The 22,322-nt window shown below is 37.5% G+C and overlaps 1 protein-coding gene across 1 annotated transcript; it reads right to left on the bottom strand.

Annotated features, from left to right (window-relative positions):
- Window positions 1-105: 105 nt before the first annotated feature.
- Window positions 106-22,050, bottom strand: LOC110369621 (solute carrier family 28 member 3). Its single transcript, XM_064042135.1, has 16 exons — window positions 21,974-22,050; window positions 20,645-20,834; window positions 17,205-17,264; window positions 13,076-13,265; window positions 12,035-12,206; window positions 9,291-9,415; window positions 8,667-8,803; window positions 8,253-8,342; window positions 7,691-7,852; window positions 5,726-5,819; window positions 3,759-3,918; window positions 2,988-3,199; window positions 1,518-1,633; window positions 988-1,107; window positions 546-606; window positions 106-246 (listed from the first exon to the last, which is right to left on the bottom strand). The coding sequence occupies exons 2-16, from the start codon at window positions 20,678-20,680 to the stop codon at window positions 215-217; spliced, it is 1,767 nt and encodes a 588-aa protein (XP_063898205.1). The 5' UTR covers window positions 20,681-20,834; window positions 21,974-22,050; the 3' UTR covers window positions 106-214.
- Window positions 22,051-22,322: the final 272 nt, after the last annotated feature.

Genomic DNA, 22,322 nt, shown 5'->3' with positions numbered 1-22,322 from the left:
CCGGGTAACTGGGTTGAGACTGGAAGCCAACCTCAACATAGTTGAGAAAAGACTAGTCAGATGATGATGACGGTAAGTAATCGACAAAGTTGAATAGAAAAAACGTTTAAGTTTGTTAGGAAATGTTTATTTTTTTAATAAATAACAACTGTACATATAAAATTAAGTACTTTACTTAAGTTAATATTATAATAAAATAAATAAATATCACTTTTTAACCGAACGCGTTCTCTGGCATCAATAGACCTGAAACAAAAACAGACAAAAATATTATTGTCAGAAAGTCAAAACTATGTTTAATAGATCAAAAGAGGGATTTGATATTGCCATTTTAGGGGTCAATTTCACCGACAGCCGTTTAGGTAATCGGTAGTTTAAGTGTCAACTCTTCTTTGCTATGAAAATGAAAATTTCGTGAAATGCTGCCTATGCATGAATGTGCATAAAAGCCTGTGTTTGTTTAACTTGTCTGTTTGTTTAACTTGTGAGTTGATGGGATCGAAAATACATGAGTGAGCTGTTATTTATTTTGATAATTTACGCACCTGCTATGCACGCGGTCATGAAACAAATACCGCAGCCAGCGAAGAATGCTCTTACGGCTATCTGTAAATAGAAATAACATTTACATATCCCAATACATGGATACGACACCTGGTCAGACGATGTGCAAAAATCACTACTTGCAACAGATTCTTTTGGACACAAATGATAGATTAAATGGGAAGAAAAACATTTTTAGGACACCTGAACTACTACTGGCGAAACCTCTTCCTACACCGAACCAATAGATCAGTGCCGTACAGAGGGACAGAAATGGGCTGAACTTATGATGATGTTGTTTTTTAAGAAGAAAACCGATGATGATGATTTTTTAAGGCAATAAAAAATATAGGCATATTTTTTCTAATGACTGAACTGCTTATCATTATAATTTTCACTTCTCATACACTATGAATCAAAGTAACAAATATTATCTATACTCACACTAGAGAGCACTTCTCTCTGGTTTGGCGCCATGGCAGCAATGGCGCCGATCATGATGCCAGCTGACGCGGGGTTCGTGAACCCGCAGAGCGAATACGTCGCTATTAACTCTGCTCGAGGCTGGAAATAACAAACAAAATAATGTAAGGATATATACCTAAGGCAACTTCGAAAATTATATAATATTATAATTATTATTAATCATCCTATTTTGTGTTGGGTTTAGGGCCAATTTCACCGACAGCCGTTTAAGTAGGTAATCGCTAGGTAAAAATGGATCAATATCCATTTTGCCCAAGAAATGCCCATTTTTAAAACAATTGTTGGCTTAGAAAAATGTCACGTGGAAATAGTAAAAAAAGTTGTTTTTGTAATAAAGCCGCATTAGAGAAACATTTTAAGTCCAAGAACCTTCAAAGGCATCGAAAATATTTTGATTAAAAGAATAAATTAAATTTTGGCTTAAGTTATATTTATATCAAAAAACCTTAAATAAATTTACCCTAAAAAACACATAGTTAAATATTTACCGATAGCAGTCCTTCTCTCTTCATCTCTCCCATCCGCTGGTACGCCACGAACTCGTTGACGACTGTCTTCAAGCCGATCAGAGAACCCACCAGCTCACACTCCTCCCACGGCACTCCTGTAATGTTACAGCATTTTATATTTAAAACTTATTACGGACAAGTGGATGAAGATTACCACAATTAATCTTAGGAAACCATTGAAGGAAGGTGGCCTAGAGGCAGACTAAGGAAACGCTGACGAGAAAATTTGGACATAGACAGAAGAATGGAAAAGTATCGGGGGAGGCCTTTGCCCAGCATTGGGACATCATAGGCTAACAAAAATAAACTTTGTAACCCTATTTCTTTGATCTAAGTTTGTAACTATGAGTCTCATTTAAACTTAATTGTATTTTTTATTAACTTAATTTGAAGGCATCAAATCTTTTGAGGTCAAGAATATGAAAGGTAGTTTTCATGGGCAAAAACGGAACCCTAAGTACATCCGGCTCGCACTTGGCCGGTTAGGTAATTTGTTTTTGTCATAAGAACAATATGTGAACAAAATATAATAACGGTACTTATGTGTACCTTTCACGTTCGTTCGTAACGGAACTAACGGATTATCAATATCTCATAATATAAACATTAAGTTTTGTTGTTTTCAGTGCACAATACGTTACTACTCACGTATTTTACTTAACATTCATGCATTATCATGAAAATAATAACCATGTTTGTGTAGTAAACTGGCTACAAAGGTAGTAACTCATACTTTTATGTATTCGTTATCTTTAAACACGTTAACGTGTCGAATTTAATTATTGGTTGTTGAACGCTTGTGTAAACTAATGATGCATTATTTCTGTAGCGAAAAAACTTGGTAAAGTAAGTTTACTTAGGGCCAATTTCAATGACATTTGGTAACGTAATCGGTCGATTAAGCTAAGCTACAAAGCGGGAATTTTCATGCTGCTTGGGGGATCAATAGTTAATAACAAATAACATATCTAAGCCTTAAAAAATGATTATTCTATGTATCTACTATATATTAGAGATTTATAATTATTTAATAATAATGACGAAAAGATGGATTGATTGCCTGAAAGAGGACATGAATCAGAAGGGAGTGGATGTAAGTATGACGTCTGACAGAGAGGAATGGAAGAACAAGACATGTTGCGCCGACCCCAAATGACTTGGGAACAGGGCAGGAAGATGATGAATTATTTAATAATAATTAGTATAGTTATCGGAATGAATCTTGAGCGCTGACCTTCACCTGCGCAGAAGTGATTTATTAGCAAAGAACCAATCCCGAGTGACGGCTATGACGCGATGCGCTGCGGGCCAATCACCGCTTTAGCCCGCCCCCGCGCCTCACTTCATACCACAAAAGGGACCCAACAAATTATTTCTGCGCAGGTGAAGGTCAGCGCTCAAGATTCGTGACGATGATAACCTCTATAGTGTAAACAGTTTTGCACTTACCCATCACCCAAGAGAGAGGTATGAACACTTTTCCCAGTATCCACTCCAGGTTAATATCAGGGTTGCCCAACAGTCCCCCGCAATAGCCCAGGACTCCGTTAATGAAGGCTATGAAAGCCACAAAGGCTATTATATTAGCTACAATGTTCAGGATTAAAGCAATGCCGTTGGTGGCGCCTCTGGTGGCCGCTGAGAGAACTGACTGGTCTTCGCTGTGAAAGAAAGATAAAAATATTTTATTTATTTACAAGGCTATATAAAAAAAGTGTCTGATCGGATGCGGATAAGTACAAGCATGCCACATGGAGCGACTGCCTATCTGATGCACTCAACCCAGTTACCCAGACAACCTAAGGGGTATCCCCTAGGTAAGACTGGTTGTCACACTTTCTGCCGTCTTTCAGCTGACCCCGACATACTTGAGAAAAGGCTAGGATTATCTGGATCCAGGTTTTAATTTATACAACTGTTCCTTAACCAGATGATTATCTTTTTGTAAAATTGGGCCAGTCAGTAAACGGGAGTAGACCGAGTAGATAAATAAATACATTTATTTAAAACTCCCTGCACTATCTTTACAAGACTTATCCTAATACGGCAGCTAAGAAATTAACACTATTTAAAAACTACATTTTACAGAGACTGAAAGGTCCTTTGATTTTCTATAGTCCCATATTTCCTACCTACTTTAAATGGCAGAATCTAGGTTTATACTGTAAGCCAATACCTTCATAGGTTCTTCATACTTAAAAATAGCTTTAATTCACTCACCACTCAACAGGCTGTATATTATCCACCGTGGTCAGCGACCTCTTGGTCTCCGGCATCAGCAGCTTGGAGAAGCAGATCGCGGCAGGGGCTGACATCACACTAGCGGTGACCAGGTGAGCCGGTTCCGCGCCGAAACCGATGTAGGAGGCTAGGATTGTACCTGATGGAGAAGAAGACATTTGTGTATACCTACTTGGGCACAAGTTCTCCGTAGTCTATATTTCTTAAACGAAACTGTTTACCTAGAATTTGCACGTTCAATTTTCCAAACTAAAGCTTCCAGAAAGTTGTTTTAAAAAAATCTTTTTGTTTTGCGCTTATTAAAGTTATTCAAGTTGTCCGTGAACTTGGGCTTTATGTAAGTAGTAGTGGCTTTTGCTAGCGGCTTTACCCGAGTCGCGTGGGAAATGCTTAATAAATACCTATACATCAGTATAGCACATACTTATAACAGTTCCTAAAATTACGTAGCGCATTCATAAGTAAACAAGCTTCTTCTTCTATGAAGTTGTACTTAGTAGTCTTGGAAGAGTACTTCCCGTACAATAATTTATTAAAGCCTACATATACCAAGTTTCATCAAAATTGATTATGTAGCTTTTAGCTGAGAGTTACCAATATACAAGCGGACATCTTTATAAAATCTCTTTTTATAATCTAAGGATGATATAAATGCAAGAAAAACCGAAATAATAACATTAAATGAAATTGCTGCCAATATTAAAATATCTAAAGCCAGCACGTGTGTCAAGGATACCAAAGGTATTTATGATTCAATAACTGATTAATTGATACAACATTTTATTGATAATAACCAAAACAGCGTGGTTTTAGCTATGTCCTTGTATCTAAATTATTTATCAACTATTTGATAAGTTTTCGATAGTCTAGTTGATGTCATTTATTTACCTCATATAATTAATACTTACGTCAATTTATGGCCAGATTACACCAAAACTCTTCGCCAATAAAAATGTACGGTAGACCGCACGTCAGTGGTAACTGTCATGCACCTTAACTCAATAGTAATAAGTACGATTTTCCTATAAAACTGTTACCACTGACCTGAAGTTGACTGTACACGTCAATGCGAGTCCACTGCTAGCATATGACATACCTACTTATTTAAAGGGCTTTTAACGACGTCAAAAATCATCAACTGACCCCTCCCGCTGTGGGTTAGCAACGGTGAGGGAGTGTCAGACTCTTACTGACTAAAAACCGTCGTGTTCCGTCGTAGACGTTTTATGTACCAGGGCCGCGGTAACTCTTTCGAACAATCCTGCAGCCCCGGTTGTTTAAAGGGCTGTGACGCGCATTTGTCTTTGCTAGAGCAATCAGTAACAAATTGCGTCTGAACATTTGTAAAATATCCACGAAACTGCAACCTTTGTGCGCGAACACAGCAGTTGACTCGCACTCATTTCTTGACCACGAAAAAATATGCGCAAATCATCCTCCGAGCCTTTTTGTCCCAACTATGTTGGCTTCCAGTCTAACTGGATGTAGCTGACAACCAGCGCTTTACAAGGAACGACTGTCCTATCTGACCTCCTCAACCCAGTTACCCGGGCAACCTAATACCCCTTGGTTAGACTAGGCAGTTTTTTTTCAGTCCTAAACAAATGTGCGCGAACGAACAATTTCAATTACTTACTACCACAATAACAGAATAGGAACTAAGAGGCAACTATTGCAAAATATAGAAGTAGGAGAGGAAAAATAATGGAACACCTTATACGTCACGACGATCTTATCAAAAACATCGTGGAAGGGAAGGTCGAAGGAAAGAGAGGAAGAGGTCGTCCAAGGTACATCAAGCAAATTAAAGAAAAGGTGAAGGTTGTGATGTATAAGGAAGTTCAGGAGTTGGCGCTAGATAGGTGTAAATGGAAGGAGCTGCACCGACAAGAGCTAGGCTCTTAAAAATAATGATGACTACCACTATATTTTAGTCTGTAACTCACCTGAGACAGTAGCGAATCCCGAAGACATCACAACATGCAGTTCAGAAGGTGTCTGGAGAGGCAGGTACGGTTTCACCAACAATACTGACTCTGTCTGAAACAATACCATAGGGAATTATTGTCTTGAACCACATCCTTGAAAAGGCAAAAAGATTTTGAGAATAGGTATGCCTCTATCTATAAATGTAATGTCACTAGCTTCGGCCAGCGTTAGAAAACCCTAGAGGAGACCTCTCCTTCCAAAGTAGACTTTTCCCAATTACTTGAGGGTGTTGGCCTCCAGTCTTACTGGATAAGAGTGAGACCAACTTGCCGCATAGAGATACCCCTTAGTGAAAGTGGTTGTCAGACTTTCTGGTTTCTTAACTACCCACGATGGCCTGGGCTCGCCTGTTCATTTCATCATGATAAGATGGACATCCATCCATCCATCCTGTCAGTCAGTTAACTCAGTCGATCCGTTCTAATCCCATTCCGATGTTTAAGTGAATTTCAACATCATCCGTTGGTGCGTTTGGACGTAAAACAATAGGTAAACACAGTCACAAGCTTTTGCTTTCATAATTAATTTAGGTACAAAGCTACAATGGTACTCTCTGTTGAAAACTGCCTATCTAACTCCATCCAGTAGAACAACATCTCCACCAGCATGCTGGAGAAGAATATATTCTACTCACCATCCCCAAGAACACATTGCCAACAGCGATGACACTCTCGCAGACCGTGGTGCCGGTAGCCGCGCGAAGCACCAGCCCCAGCTTCAGACAGAACCACTGCAGCGCCCCCCAGTAGACCAGCATCTCCACCAGCATGCTGAAGAAGAATATAGTCTACTCACCATCCCCAAGAACACATTGCCAACAGCGATGACACTCTCGCAGACCGTGGTGCCGGTAGCCGCGCGAAGCACCAGCCCCAGCTTCAGACAGAACCACTGCAGCGCCCCCCAGAAGAACAGCATCTCCACCAGCATGCTGAAGAAGAATATAGTCTACTCACCATCCCCAAGAACACATTGCCAACAGCGATGACACTCTCGCAGACCGTGGTGCCGGTAGCCGCGCGAAGCACCAGCCCCAGCTTCAGACAGAACCACTGCAGCGCCCCCCAGAAGACCAGCATCTCCAGCAGTATGCTGAAGAAGAATATATTGGACTCACCATCCCCAAGAACACATTGCCAACAGCGATGACACTCTCGCAGACCGTGGTGCCGGTAGCCGCGCGAAGCACCAGCCCCAGCTTCAGACAGAACCACTGCAGCGCCCCCCAGAAGAACAGCATCTCCACCAGCATGCTGAAGAAGAATATAGTCTACTCACCATCCCCAAGAACACATTGCCAACAGCGATGACACTCTCGCAGACCGTGGTGCCGGTAGCCGCGCGAAGCACCAGCCCCAGCTTCAGACAGAACCACTGCAGCGCCCCCCAGAAGACCAGCATCTCCAGCAGTATGCTGAAGAAGAATATATTGGACTCACCATCCCCAAGAACACATTGCCAACAGCGATGACACTCTCGCAGACCGTGGTGCCGGTAGCCGCGCGAAGCACCAGCCCCAGCTTCAGACAGAACCACTGCAGCGCCCCCCAGAAGACCAGCATCTCCACCAGCATGCTGAAGAAGAATATATTCTACTCACCATCCCCAAGAACACATTGCCAACAGCGATGACACTCTCGCAGACCGTGGTGCCGGTAGCCGCGCGAAGCACCAGCCCCAGCTTCAGACAGAACCACTGCAGCGCCCCCCAGAAGAACAGCATCTCCACCAGCATGCTGAAGAAGAATATAGTCTACTCACCATCCCCAAGAACACATTGCCAACAGCGATGACACTCTCGCAGACCGTGGTGCCGGTAGCCGCGCGAAGCACCAGCCCCAGCTTCAGACAGAACCACTGCAGCGCCCCCCAGAAGACCAGCATCTCCACCAGCATGCTGAAGAAGAATATATTCTACTCACCATCCCCAAGAACACATTGCCAACAGCGATGACACTCTCGCAGACCGTGGTGCCGGTAGCCGCGCGAAGCACCAGCCCCAGCTTCAGACAGAACCACTGCAGCGCCCCCCAGAAGAACAGCATCTCCACCAGCATGCTGAAGAAGAAGATTACTGGTAGCGTCTGGAAGGAAGATGAAGTTGGTTAAAATGTTGTACTAGAGCTAGTTTTGTCGGTGATTTCAGTATTGCCCTGTGGGAATTATTTTGCGTGCTCGAATAATAGAATTCCTTATAAGTTTTCTGGTTAAATGGGCTATTTGTTAAACCGATAGTCCACAACGTTAGACCGTTTTTTATTCCCCATTTCCTTCTCATCGAGCTTCGTAACGTGGTCTTTCAGTCATGACTGATAGCACACTGATTAAAGATATTTATGAACTGCCCACAAATCGACAGTTTGACAATGGAAAATAGTTTTTCAAAGATTTAAGATAGCTTTATTCTTAAAGTCTTTCATTAATGTACTGGCTTTCTATCTATCCTTCTATTGTAAGTTTCACTACATCATAAAGTTTACTTACACTGAACGCGAAGACTCCCTCAGTCCTGACGAGCAGGTCTCCGAACGCGAATGCTGCTCCCTCCACACCATACGAGAGGAACGTTGCTACCTGATGAAGAAGAGTATGAAAGAGTTAGTATAAGTGGATCTCGTTGCATAGGCAATATCTTCAAAGTACAAGTTTAAATAACGTTTTAATAACAAAAAATAACGTTTGTTATAGTTGCAAAATGGGTCTTAGACCATGGTGAAGGCTCACCCGTTATGGGGGCCTGTTACAGCCTTTTTTATCGTCCCACTGCTGGGCACAGGCCTCCTCTTACACGGAGAAGGATTGAGCATTAATTGAGCATGGGGGCCATCTGTTGTTAATCTGTCGTTCAACTGATTTATCTACCTAATCAGAAAAACTATCTTCGTATTTTGCCCTTACCTTATCAGAGAAGCACTGCAGCGCGACCCTGCCAGGAGTCCATCTGATGAAGAGAACTCCGAACACGAACTGGATGAGCAGCCCCGTGGACACGGTGCGCCAGTTCACTCGTCCAGGGTTCGCGGAAAACACAAAACCTGGGATAGAAGATGGCATATAAGGGATTTGTTTTAAGCGCACTATGGATGGCTTAAATGATAAATTGTATTTTTATTTTGCAAATAAGAGTAGCCTGAAAACAACACTTTAACACGTCAAATCATCTATTCCAAAGTACCAACCAACTCCGTTTTTCGAAAACCATGTTGTTGTAATATAATGTTACTCATAACTCTTCGATAGCTAAACAGATGGATCTTCTGTCAATTGAACATCTTTGGCAGTCGTCACGAATCAGGAGCCAGAAAGTCTAGCAGCCTATTTGACTGTAGCCCGGGTAACTGAGTTGAAGAAGTCCGTCAGATAAGCAGTTGCTCCATGTTAAATAAATAGTAGTCTGGTGCATACCGTAAGTCTAAATGGGGGATTGAAGAAGGAGTGATTCTCCCTATTAAAGAGTATTATGAAGAAGTGAATATTCCTATGCAAATTCTAATCAAATTCAGGTAAGAATAATAGACATACCTAAAATCAATATAATAGAGAGTCCTAACAATGAGATGAGACGCTCCGGGTCGTGACGCGCGTCCAGGTACAGGTACAGACCTATCGCGCCCAGGATCACCAGGCACAAGCACCAGCGGAACCAACTGTGGGAAGAAAATAGCGTTAAGGGTTATGACTACAACAAGTCTTTGTTATATTAGGTGTAAGATTTTATAATGTACCTAACTGTTTGCTGTAAAATAAAAAATAAAATTCCTTAAAAATAAATATTGATCAGTTGTTAGCAAAAACAGGAATAAGATCGCCGACAGTAAAACGTCATAAGTTCTGGTAAAAAAAAAACTGTTTACTTTGAAAAATATAGTGAAAATTCATAGTGTTTATTACGAACAGCACTTTTCTAGGAATAACTGTAGACTCCAAAATTCAATGGGGTGAGCATATAACTGGCCTCACGAATAGACTAAGCTCTGCTGCGTACGCTGTCAGAAAGGTAAGAGCTCTCACCGATGTAGCCACGGCGCGTTTAGTGTACTTCAGTTATTTCCACAGTGTTATGTGCTACGGAATTCTTATGTGGGGCAATGCTGCCGACATAGAAAATGTCTTCGTGTTACAGAAGCGCGCTGTCCGTGCTATATACCGACTAGGTACTAGAGTCTCCTTAAGGGAAAGGTTTAAGGATATTGGTGTTCTCACTGTGGCGTCTCAATATATTTATGCCAATATAATATATGTAAGGCAAAACATAGAGTTATTTAGTAAAAAGAGTGACGTGCACAATTTCAACACCAGAAATAAACATAAATTAACCGCATCCAACTATCGATTGCATAAAGTGCACGGTTCGTTTGTGGGCCTTTGTATACGCATTTATAATAGAATCCCAGTTCATTTGCTAGAACTAACGGACAGTTCTTTTAAAATCAAAATTAAGGATATTCTGATTAAAAAGGCTTATTATAACATTAATGATTATTTCACAGATACAAGTGTTTTTTATATATTTTTTTTTGTGACTATAATTTGAAAAGATATTGAATTATATAATTGTAATTTAATTATATTTAATTGTAATAGACAGCTGTGTTGCTGGGAAGTTTGTTCTTCACCACTTCTTCTTCCCAGCCATAACACTAGGAAGTGGTGAAAGGGGGGCGTTTTGGGGGTGCTGTCCTTATGTATTACTTGACGTGAAAAAGTGCTAGAAACTAGCCTATTTTCAATAAACGTTTTTGACTTTGACTTTGAACAACTGTTGAGTTGTTTTAAGAAAACTGAAGTTTATGTTGTCGGTGACTTTGGGTCTTGAACTCGGCTTTTCAACGACATTCGTTTTAGTCAACGACGACTGTCTTTTGTAGGCCCAAGTTCACCGATGTCTTTCTTAAAACAGCTATTTACTTTGAATGTAAAAATCCATAGTTAAGAGTTACTATCTGTGACATCATTTTCACTGCAGTTTTCAATATTTGTCAATTTTATTAGGTAGGTATACCTAGGTACGTGTAAAACCAAATAAATATTGGAGATTCCCATTCAACAAACATGTTTTTCTGTATATGTATCTGTTTTTTGCGTTCATTTCTCGTACCTAACTGTTCTATCAATTAATTTCTCGGAATCCCGAAGTCAACAGTATTGCCTTGCCTAATAATTTAGACGGGACTAAAAAACTTAGCTATTGGAGTACCTTCACACTGCAGACTAAACAGTTGGCCGACAGTTGGCCCGACGGTTGCCATTTTCTTTAAAGAAAATCTTGATTCCAATCAATTCGGTTTAAAACCGACTAAATGCCTGATCTTTGTACCTAATATCTGTACTACCGAACCTTACTGTACCTTAATAGTTACTTCGATACTACCCTTTATCTTCATACTGTTTAATAAGCCCAAAAAAACTATTGGCCGACTAAAAGTTTGCAGTGTACGGGTATTTTAATGTCAATCATAAACCCAGTTGATAGGCTCAAATAATTCTAGCGCTCATCATCAATTGTTTGATTAATCTTTCTTTTTAGTTTACCGACGAATAGTAACGGGAAGGTTAAGAGTTTAATTGATTGCGTACTATTCGCAATAGCGTCGTCATTTTTGCTCCGTGGAAATAATTTAATATACCAATAGGTTTTCCTAATAAAGTGTAAACCTCACGCATCTTGTAACACTTAAGAATGATTTAAAAGTATGTATAAAAAGTAGCCAATAGCTTTTTTCGATAAATGGATACTGAAATATTATTTGTAATCGTCCCAGAGGTTCTTGATTTGCATTTATTTTCGTAATTTTAAAACTATTCCCTCCGAGTTTGCTTAAATTAAGTTAATTAGATGTCATTAATGGTGGAAGACTTTCTAATTGATAATTGTTGTTTCACATAGAATTAGGCAATTTTGGATCATCAGTAAGTAGTTAACACCATTTAGGCAGGTCTGTCATTTGTTTTTACGACAAATTATCAAATTCTAGCTTCTCAACTTCTATAGGTAATAAGCTTAATTAACTTAATTTAATGAGTTAAACTGGGAAAATTACAATGGAGTTTGCTGCACCGAAATTAAAATCGATTTTTAAAACGACTGTTAATGTTGAATGTTGAAACTAAACATCATAGAAAACAGATGTTGCAGGAAAACTGACGTTTTTATTATCTATGGTTTTATGCTCTTCATAGACAAGGCAACACAAATCTCTCATACATTATTTACAGGCTCTAAGATAGATCACTAGATTATAAGTAATATGCTTATGTACACTCACGTCATTCCCCATAGCTTCTCAAAGGCGTTTTCAACCTTAAGCCACACGACTCTCTCGAACCATACGCCGAAATACCTCTTCACCACCGTGAAGTATATGATGAAGAAGTAGATTATACTCAGAAAAGCTATGAGGCTGCCGAAACCGTGACACAGTTCTAAGGGATCAGTACCTGTGGAAAGAAAGAAGAATATATTTAAACTGTCCATTTTTAAGCTGCGAAAATCCCCCGAAAAAGTAGAGACCACGGACTAGCAAGCGCAGCGTAGGACGTCCACCAACAAGGTGGACAGACGACCTTATAAAGGTCGCCGGAAGACGCTGGATGCAGGTCGCCTCCAACAGGTATCTGTGGAGATCTAAGGGAGAGGCCTATGTTCAGCAGTGGACGTCCTATGGCTGAGATGATGATGATGATGAAAAATCCTTCTATGAACTCCACTATGTATTTCCTTATGTACTCTATTAACTGCCCTATGTATTTCCTTATGCACACTCTATGAACTCTCTTATTTATTTCCTTATGTATACTCTATGTACTTCCTTATTTATTTCCTTATGTACACTCTATGTACTCCCTTATGTATTTCTTTATAGTGCACAAGCATTTGCGCAGACACAGGTGCACTCCCTATTCCTTCACTCTCACAGCGCGATGGGACGGCAATCCGACACCACCGGAGAGAGATCAGGCGCAGGACCGACATTAACGTGCTCTCCGATGCTCGGGTGTATCATCATCCTCCGAGCCTTTTTCCCAACTATGTCAGGGTCGGCTTCCAGTCTAACCGGATTCAGCTAAGTACCAGTGCTTTACAAGAAGCGACTGCCTATCTGACCTCCTCAACCCAGTTACTCGGGAAACCCAATACCCCTTGGTTAGACTGGTGTTAGGCTTACTGGCTTCTGACTACCCGTAACGACTGCCAAGGATGTTCAATGACAGCCGGGACCTACAGTTTAACGTGCCATCCGAAACACAGTCATAGGTGTCTAAGATTATACTTAGAAAGTACATCACCAACTAGAACTACTACTTACTATAATTTAACCAATAATATAGACATCCGAAGAAGAATCCCAACACAGCTCCATTGATGACGAACAGCGTGACAGTTTTGACAACTGATCGGTTCTCCTTGAAAAAGTCATCTGTGGAGTTACCGACCCTCATGAGAGTGGTCTCCAGCCACCCTGAGGGTTGGTAGTCCAGGTATTCGTGGGTTATCGTCTGAAACAAATCATGGTAAGTAAAGCTAAGCGTCCACTTGTCGGTATCGTACGCAACAGATCGTAGTATTATTTATATAGAATGCGATGCGTACGATACCGACAAGTGGACGCTTAGCTTTAATAAGACTGTTGAAATATTTAAAACTAAAGAGTTAGTTTTCACGAGGAGATTATTTATGATTATTCTATTACACCCATGGCGAGGGAAAACGGATGAACAGATTTCAATGTGAAATTTTTATGTAGAAATAGCTTAAGCAGGGGCTAATTCATAAAAAAAACACTGATACTTAGTTTTGAAAGGCTAGTTTCGAGCTGTTGCACACTGCAAACTTTTAGTCTCCCGATAGTTTATTCGTGCTCATAAATCAATATGAAAGAAGATGTTTGGTAATACGCACATTACAAGAGTCAGGTACATAGCCGGTATAAGATCGAGCAAACAGTTTGATTGAATTCACCATTACCTACGAAATAAACTATCATCTAACTACCACCCTACACTTTAGTTTGCAATGTGCGAAGTCTATAGCAGCGGTTCCCGAATTCTTTTGGCTTCGGAACCCTTTTCGTTTCACCATTTTTCGGCGGAACCTTAGCTTAAGTAAGAAGTAAACTAAAGACGTAAATACACTTAGGTACGGCTCGTGGCGCGTGGTAGCGCACCAAATGGTTATATGGTTAGAGACATATTCATTATACTCAGGCGTAGCATGGTTACCTATCTGCCACAAGGGCCAGAAAACAATTTAGCCGCCCTTGACTTTGTGTATTATGTGAATATTTTTCAGTTTGAAGACTGACAAAGTAAACGCAAAAAGAAATAGATTGGGCTTGTACAGGTGCAAGGCGAGCGAGCGCGATTTTTTTTAACTAAAAGAAGAAGTTCCAAGCCCCTGCTAGCATTGAAAGACATTCAGCGGTAGCCGGTATCGCGAGCGAAGCGAGCGCGATTTTTTTTTAAGTTTATGTACCTACACAAAATAAACAAAACCACTGTAAATTAATAAGGTCTCAAAAGGTACAATATCCACAAAAAAAGCAAATGCAAATGAATAAGCAGCTGGCGAAGAAAACGCTATTGCTTTTTACACGCTTTTTATTAGCTTCACCTGTATGTTTGTAGGTTTGTATGTTTGTATGTTTGTATGTTTGTTTGTAACCGACTTCTTTGGGCGCGATTTTGACCCACTTTAAACGGCCAGATTTCGTTCAAACTTTGTAGATTTATTGAGGACCGATGACAATACACTAATTTGATAAAATTATTCCATTTTAACCGACTTCCCAAAAAGGAGGAGGTTACACATACACATCGATTACTCCGAGGTTTATAGACCGATTTACGTGATTCTTTTTTTGTTCGACTTGGAATAGCTGCCAGTTGGTCCCATATTCATCAGGTCAGGATCTGATGATGGAAACCCTGAGAAATCGAGGGCAACCTTCAAAACTTGTAGGCATACATAGGGTAAAAACTTGACACTTAGGTGTACGCCTAAAAGCACTATTCAACTGTGAAGATTTGGAGCTGACCTGATGATGGAGACCAGAGAGGGTCGAGGGAACTCGACAACTGAATATGTAAACTACCTCGTGTTTGGGCTTAAATTATTTGTATTGACAAGACCTTTGCAACAGTGAAGGTTTGGAGCTGACCTGATGATGGAGACCAGAGAAAATGGAGGGAACTCGACAACTGAATATGTAAACTATCTCGTGTTTGGGCTTAAATTATTCGTATTGACAAGACCTATGCAACAGTGAAGGTTTGGAGCTGACCTGATGATGGAGACCAGAGAAAGTCAAGGGAACTCGACAACTGAATATGTAAAATACCTCGTTTGGACTTATATTCTTTGTATTGATGAGAACTTCCCACTTGTATGGATAGTGACAACTATTCGTATCACTGAAAAGCTTTAAATAAATAACCTTTTACAAAAAATTAAACCGAGTTCCCAAAACACTAAAAAGCAAAAAAACTAATTTTAGGTGCATCGGCCTAGAAGTCGGTGGCAAAATTAACTTAGTAACATCCATTAGACACCGACTTCTAGGCTTTTCAATTTGCAAAATATGATCTATGTTAATTTATATAATTTTCATCTATAGTCGATAAGGTAAGAAAATTAATTAAAATTTTCTAGAATTTTTCTCTACAGTCGATAAGGCAGGACTCGATGTTAATTTTTATTTCCAATAATTATCTTTAGCCGTTTTCTCTAATATTGACAAATTTTTGTATACTAAAGAGAATTTTAATTCTACAAAACAATTAATAGTTTGAAAACAAACTAAAAGTAGAAAATAAATAATAGTTTAAAAAAACTAAAAAACACGCTTTTTATAGAAAAACGAACTAAAAAATAGGAAATAAATTTTAATGAATTTAAATTAAGAAAACAGTGTTAAAAATTTCAATGAATATAAATTAATAATAGTGTGAATACAAAAAAAATATATTTAAAAAAAGCGTGGGGTGCTTTTTAAGATATTATCGAAATGAAAATCACTGTACTCATATCTGTCAATAAAATATTTATAACTATTGACACCATGCACCCCACGCTTTTTTTAAATATATTTTTTTTGTATTCACACTATTATTAATTTATATTCATTGAAATTTTTAACACTGTTTTCTTAATTTAAATTCATTAAAATTTATTTCCTATTTTTTAGTTCGTTTTTCTATAAAAAGCGTGTTTTTTAGTTTTTTTAAACTATTATTTTCTGAACCAGAGGAATAAAAAATAAACATCAAAGGAAACCTCGACGGAAGACCGCGAAATTTTTTCGATGTTGGATACTTGAGCAATTAAATGAACCTAAAAGCATCACACGTAACATGGAGTCGCGAGCGCGAAATTTTCGGATTCGCGGAGGTGCAAAAATTGGAAATAATGTCACACTTTGATTCATGGTAAAGATAGCCACTGGAAATACTCGTATGCCGTTTCATTTCACGTCCTGTCAAATGTGTAAAATCGTATAATCCTGGCGATGAAATAAGCCTCGCTACCTACTTTTGCCGATTGAAGAAGACCTGGAGGTATTAAGTTAATCTACAATTTGTAAAAAACGGAATTAAATTATCTGCTGCCGTGGCCTTCCCCCGCCACTTGTCGCGAAAGTACGAGACTTACACTCCCGAGTGGTACCAACCTACATGGTGCCAAAATGGAATTTTGGAATGCAATATTTAAAACAATTTAATTGAAAATGAATTATAATTTAATATTGTCAAAAGTGAAACGATTTACCATATGGAAATCTTGAATTTTCCACGGAACCCCTGAGGGCCTGTCACGGAACCTCAGGGTTCCGCGGAACCCCATTTGGGAACGGCTGGTCTATAGAATATCTCTTCATCGTCTCCCGAGCCTTTTCCCAACTATGTTGCGGTCGGCTTCCAGTCTAACCGGATGTAAGAATATCTCTTAAGTAAGTATATTTTTACGTTAGCGAAAACTTTGTAAACATATCCAATACTTATCTATCATCTAAGCAACGAATTTAAAGATAAAGGGTTTCTACTTATAAGTTTTTCCCCGACCACCTCATCGCAAATTAGTGTGTGGTTGATGAATTTTAATAGCGTCTTGATAAGTGCTATATATAGGTACCTATTGATAACTTTTGATTGTTTTTTCCTTAACAGTATACTTCCTCCTTTTTAGCCAGATTGAGTATAGTATAGTATTCTATTTTGTACGTGCACCTAGCATATTGAGCGGAACTTTGGGTCGAAAATGTTTACCGCATTAAAAAAACTTTTCAAAATTATTATTCTTACTTATGCTCACATGAAATGTACAGTAAGCACCTAACTTTGTCCGTTGGGCTTTCACACCAAAGCCACTGAACCGATTTAAATATATCGTACACAAGTGTCTCGATTAACTAGGTAGTAGGATAATAAACAAATACTCACTTTGCCATTTTTTTCATTATTGTCGCCTTCATCGATAGTTACTTCATTACTTTCCGAGTTCTGCAAAACAATAAAAAATAACTTAATTAATTAAAGTTAATTTTTCTAAGAGGTAGGTTATATATTTTGGTCATATAATATGTAGATAATGTCAATTGGTCAAAATCTAGTTGGCTATGGCGCAAAAAAAAATCAGTAATTTTTATGAAAAACATAGCATTTTCCATAAGAAATGGTACATTTTAACAACGTATTTTTTATATTTTAATTAATAAATATTATTTTATTGATTAAAAACTTAAAACTTTAACTTGTTTTTTTGGACGAGTCACTTTCGCCAAGCAGATGTATAAACTCTGAGTCAAGTTGAAATAAAACCAACAAATACTATTTTATACATAAGTACCTATTAAAATAAATACCTGAATCATTGCTTTAACGATCACTTTTATCCTCAGATATTCACTAAATATTATATCTATTTTAACCACTTTACAAAAAAACGATTTAAAACACTTGAAAAAAATTCTACAAAAATAATTTCAGGTCACGACACAACCTTTCTTTGTAAGACTGCATATAATAATGTGCCCTGAATAGTCTATTGACACCCGATTTAATTTCAATTGTTTATCAACAGTCAAACCGTATTGTTTTCAAATATCCAAGATAGTTTGTTTATTTTTTTAAATAAGTATAAACAATAACTGAATGCCTATTGGATTGTCTACAGATTTCGCCTTTGTTATTATTTACAATAATGGCGTATCATATTAAGGAGATCAGCCAGCTGCGCAGGACATAGGTATTATGATAAACAAGCATTTGCGCAGACACAGGTGCACTCACTATTCATTCATTCTCATAGCACGATGGGACGACAATCCGACACGACCGGAGAGAGATCAGGCGCAAGACCGACATTAACGTGCTCTCCGATGCACGGGTGTATCAATCACCATCACTGTTTCATATTTACTGTAGGTCCTATTCATCACTGTATTTTGTTTTTATTCATCAGTGAATTTAGCCCAAAAAATGCACGCTAACACGTCATCTGCCTAGCTTCACCTTAACTATTGGTGTGAAATTCCAGTCTTAACGAATGCAGCTGATTACCAGTGTGCCACATGGAGTGACTGCCTTTCTGTCATCCTCAACCCAGTTGCCTGGGCAACCCGATTGCCTTTGGTGAGACTGGTTATCAGACTTTCTGGCTTCTGACTACCCATAACGACTGCCAATGATGTTCAAATGACAGCCAGGACCCACTAATTTATCGCGTCGTGCGAAACATGGAAAAAGGACAATGGGCGATTCCGGTCCAAATGTCCACCACGAACGAGACCTATATGGCTAAATGTAGAACATTTTTTGTTATGAGAGTAAAAAAAAATATAATGCCAGAAAAAAGTTATAGCAAAATCAAATAAAACATTTTATAGATTTTTTCAATTTCAATTTTTCAATTACGATTAGATTTTCGTACTTTCTGTTACTTCTGACAAAATAGAATTGTTCATTATAAGAGAGAAGACACCACCAGTTACATCCAACTTTCTTAGATCCAGGAACCGCTGAGTATATTCAAGCACTTCTGGCGCCTCAATTGGTTAGTGATTCGTACATCCATCGGGCAAAAAAATATGGGCTATTTATATGCAAATGTGTGTTACTCATCTTAGTTTTAGATAAAATGCGGAAATCTTAGTGGAATAAAATAAAAAATAATAACGATAACATACAAAAACTACCGAAAATTAAGAATACAGTTTTGGCTATAACTTTTTTTCGGCATTGTTTTTTTTTTACTTTCTTAGTAAAAGTTACTCTAAATTAAGTGGACTATTTAATTATATAGGTCTCGTTCGTGGTGGACATTTGGACCAAACTTCATACATTCTTGCCCAATCTCCTTTGTCATGATAACATGGTCACACATTGTTTCTACAGCAAGTATCTTTAGTCAATATTATTTTACAAGCAAACGTGACACAGGTATGTTAGTTCTACTTTATCACGGGCATGTGAAGCAGTAAACATAATTGATTATAAATAACGTATTATTTTAACTGCATCTATTTATGTAGGTATTACAATCAGGTTTATTTTAACCACTAGCTTCTGCCAGTTGTTTCACCTATAGGTATTGCATTCGAAATAATTCATCAACAAAATATATTTAATAGAAAGCTGAAAGAAATCGCTAGCGTAATCCTACACTACCTTTTTGATTACAACTTAGGTACAAACTGACTCCAATTTTTATAACTTTTTGAGCAAAACAGCAGGGATCAAGCTGTAGGTACCTGATTAACGATATCAAATAAAGGTATTGATTTGATTCAATAAATGACTTTGCGTCGTAAACTAATAAATTGTTTTACCTATGTATGCTTGTAGTCGTAAAATAGAAATCGATATTGTGTTTCTTTTTCAATAAACAACGTCTTTTAATTCTGAAGTCTATTATAGTTTTTGTTGCGTTTAAGACATCGGGCGATGAGTGTAAAGGAATAAATAGTGAGTGCACCTGTGTTTGCGCAAATGCTTGTGCATTGTCAATGTCCTGTGCGGCTGGCTGATCACCTTATGCGAAAACAATCACCGTCGTAGCCGATTTTATTACTTAGGTACTTCATTATTTCTTAAAATCTTCAAACTCAAACTCAAAAACGTTTATTCAAATTAGGCTGATGAATCAGCACTTTTCGAACGTCATAAAACAAAAGACAGCCCCCAAAACGCCCGCCCTTCACCACTTCCTTTGTGTTTTTGCTGGGAAGAAGAAGTGGCACAACAAACTCCCCAGCAACACATGTCTGTCTGTTAGGTTGGTCAAAAGTAAAGATGTACGGTTATCATGAAAATAATAAAAATAAAATATACCTAGGGGATCTCCTGTAGGCCGGAACTTATTAAAACAATTCATATCAATTGTTTTATTGATAACAGATAGATAACATAGGTAATATCATTTCAGCTATTTTAATCGAAGATTAGGATAATTATCTGTAGTTTTACGTATCTATCTACGTATGCTAATTTTTGTTAAAAAAGTATTTAGCAACAAAAAAAAATTTTCGGTTCTTCCCTTTGAAATCAAAACTAATTTATCTAGATAAAACGACCTACTTATATCTCATTCTATTAGTAGGCTACTAACATTATAAATAGGAAAAACCTATTTTTTATTTATCATAGAAATATTTTTTACACAGTGTTAATACGAACTATATTTCCAAACTTCAACAAACTAAAATAAAATAAAACATAACATACCTATATAAAATATTTTTTTGTTTGTAAGTAAATGCTCCGAAATTACTGAAACGATTTGAAAATTCTTCAAAAATAAAGGTTTTGGGACCAGTGCGCCATTTTTTCTCAAAACGGGGATAAAACTCCTAGAATGGTAAAATAATAAAAATACCACTTACCTCGGCAAGTTTCGCTTCAGGGTCGTTATTTTCCATATTTTCTTAATAAAATAAATATTTTGACTAGAACTAAATATCACTTGTTTAATAAATAATAATAAATTACTATTATATTTAAATTCTGTTTATAAATGCACGCAATATCTTCTGGTTACGGAAAAGATTTTTAACTTGATCTGCATCATTTTATCTGAAAACGAAAAAAAAAACATGTTTTTAGAAAAGTTTTGACAATTCCAATTCGTGTACATAACTACTCCAACATTTTTTTTTAGTTAAGACAACACATAATTTTATGAAAATTATAGATAGGTAAATAGAAAATAATAATGAAAAATTTTGATTTACGTTCCTAGGAGAATTCTCACACTGCTAAGTTTTAGTCGGCTAGTAGTTGGTTTGGGCTCATAAATCAGTATAAAGATTACAATTAGTACGAACATCACATTACAAAGACCAGGTATTTAGCCGGTATCAGACCGACTGAAAACTTTGATTGGAATCAAAAAAGAAATAAGAAAAAAAATTGACTATCGGGTCAACTGTCAACCATTTAGCTTCTTCTCTCTCTACAGCGCGCTTAACTTCTAAGAGAAAAAATTTTTTGATAAAAAATAATAATTGAAAACACAATTTGGGTTAGAAACATAATGAAAATGAAGAAAACAATGAAAATATTTACAAAACTGTTTCGTTTGTTGCACATTCAAAATCATAACATTATGTACTTTTCTTAACCCTGTTTTCTTTTTTGAAATGGCATAGTCATGCTGAATTACACATACAGAATTAGGTAACTCCAGTCAGCGGTTTCACCCACATTCCGTGGGAAATGCTACGCGAACCTGTTTAAAAAGTAGCCTAAAGCCTTCCTCGATAAATGGGCTATCTAACACTGTAATAATTTTTCAAATCGGTCAAATAGTTCTTGAGAATAGCGAGTTCAAACAAAAAAAAACTTCATATTTCCTTCTCTGATTTATCATCTTGTGTTGTTCCATTTTTTTTCTTTACAAACTTATTATTTAAAGACGAAAACACACATATTTTCTTAGATAAGCACTTTGTTTGACTTAATTTTTCCTTTAAAACATAGAACACATATTGCTACAAGCCTAATTACCACAGTTTTTCACAACAACACAATCATTTAGCAAATTATTTTAATTTCTGCTTTTTTCTATACAAAAACCACTCTAAACTTGTAAATAAATAATCTGATTCACCAATTTAATGTAAAAAATTGAAAAATAACTTGATTTTCTTTACATTTAAGTCCATATTTGGTATGTTTAGGTTATTAAAACAATTGAATTGTACAATACATACCGTTGTCCTATCTAGTTGATTATAAACTGAAGTAAGATACGCAGTTGTTATCATTGTAATTTAAATAAGATAACAGCAGTATGCCTTCTGACTACTCATCGGTACATTGCTAATTTGTAGGATTATAATCGTAAATTGTATGACGAAAATTTTGACGAAACTGTCGATGGATTGGGGTTCCGTGTAGTTAAGGCTAATGACCCCGAAATAAAAGAAGAAAAATCTTTTTTTTTCAAAGAATATATACAAACGTTTTACACAAAATTAAGAACATTAACAACAACAATTCTTAAAGATAATAAAGATATGAAAGTACTTAGTTACACAAGAGAGACTGGGAAATGACATG

The sequence above is a fragment of the Helicoverpa armigera genome, chromosome 27, assembly GCF_030705265.1.
Source record: "Helicoverpa armigera isolate CAAS_96S chromosome 27, ASM3070526v1, whole genome shotgun sequence".
NCBI lineage: Eukaryota > Metazoa > Arthropoda > Insecta > Lepidoptera > Noctuidae > Helicoverpa > Helicoverpa armigera.
This window is presented reverse-complemented; position numbering and strand designations above follow the sequence as displayed.

Excerpts from the sequence above, each read along its gene's own strand:
- LOC110369621 (XM_064042135.1), bottom strand. The coding sequence starts at position 20,680 with ATGGAAAATAACGACCCTGAAGCGAAACTTGCCGAG. Across the intron at positions 8,804-9,290 it reads CTCTATTATATTGATTTTAG|GTTTTGTGTTTTCCGCGAAC; the intron begins GTATGTCTATTA and ends CTTCTATCCCAG. Across the intron at positions 607-987 it reads AGAGAGAAGTGCTCTCTAGT|ATAGCCGTAAGAGCATTCTT; the intron begins GTGAGTATAGAT and ends TTCTATTTACAG.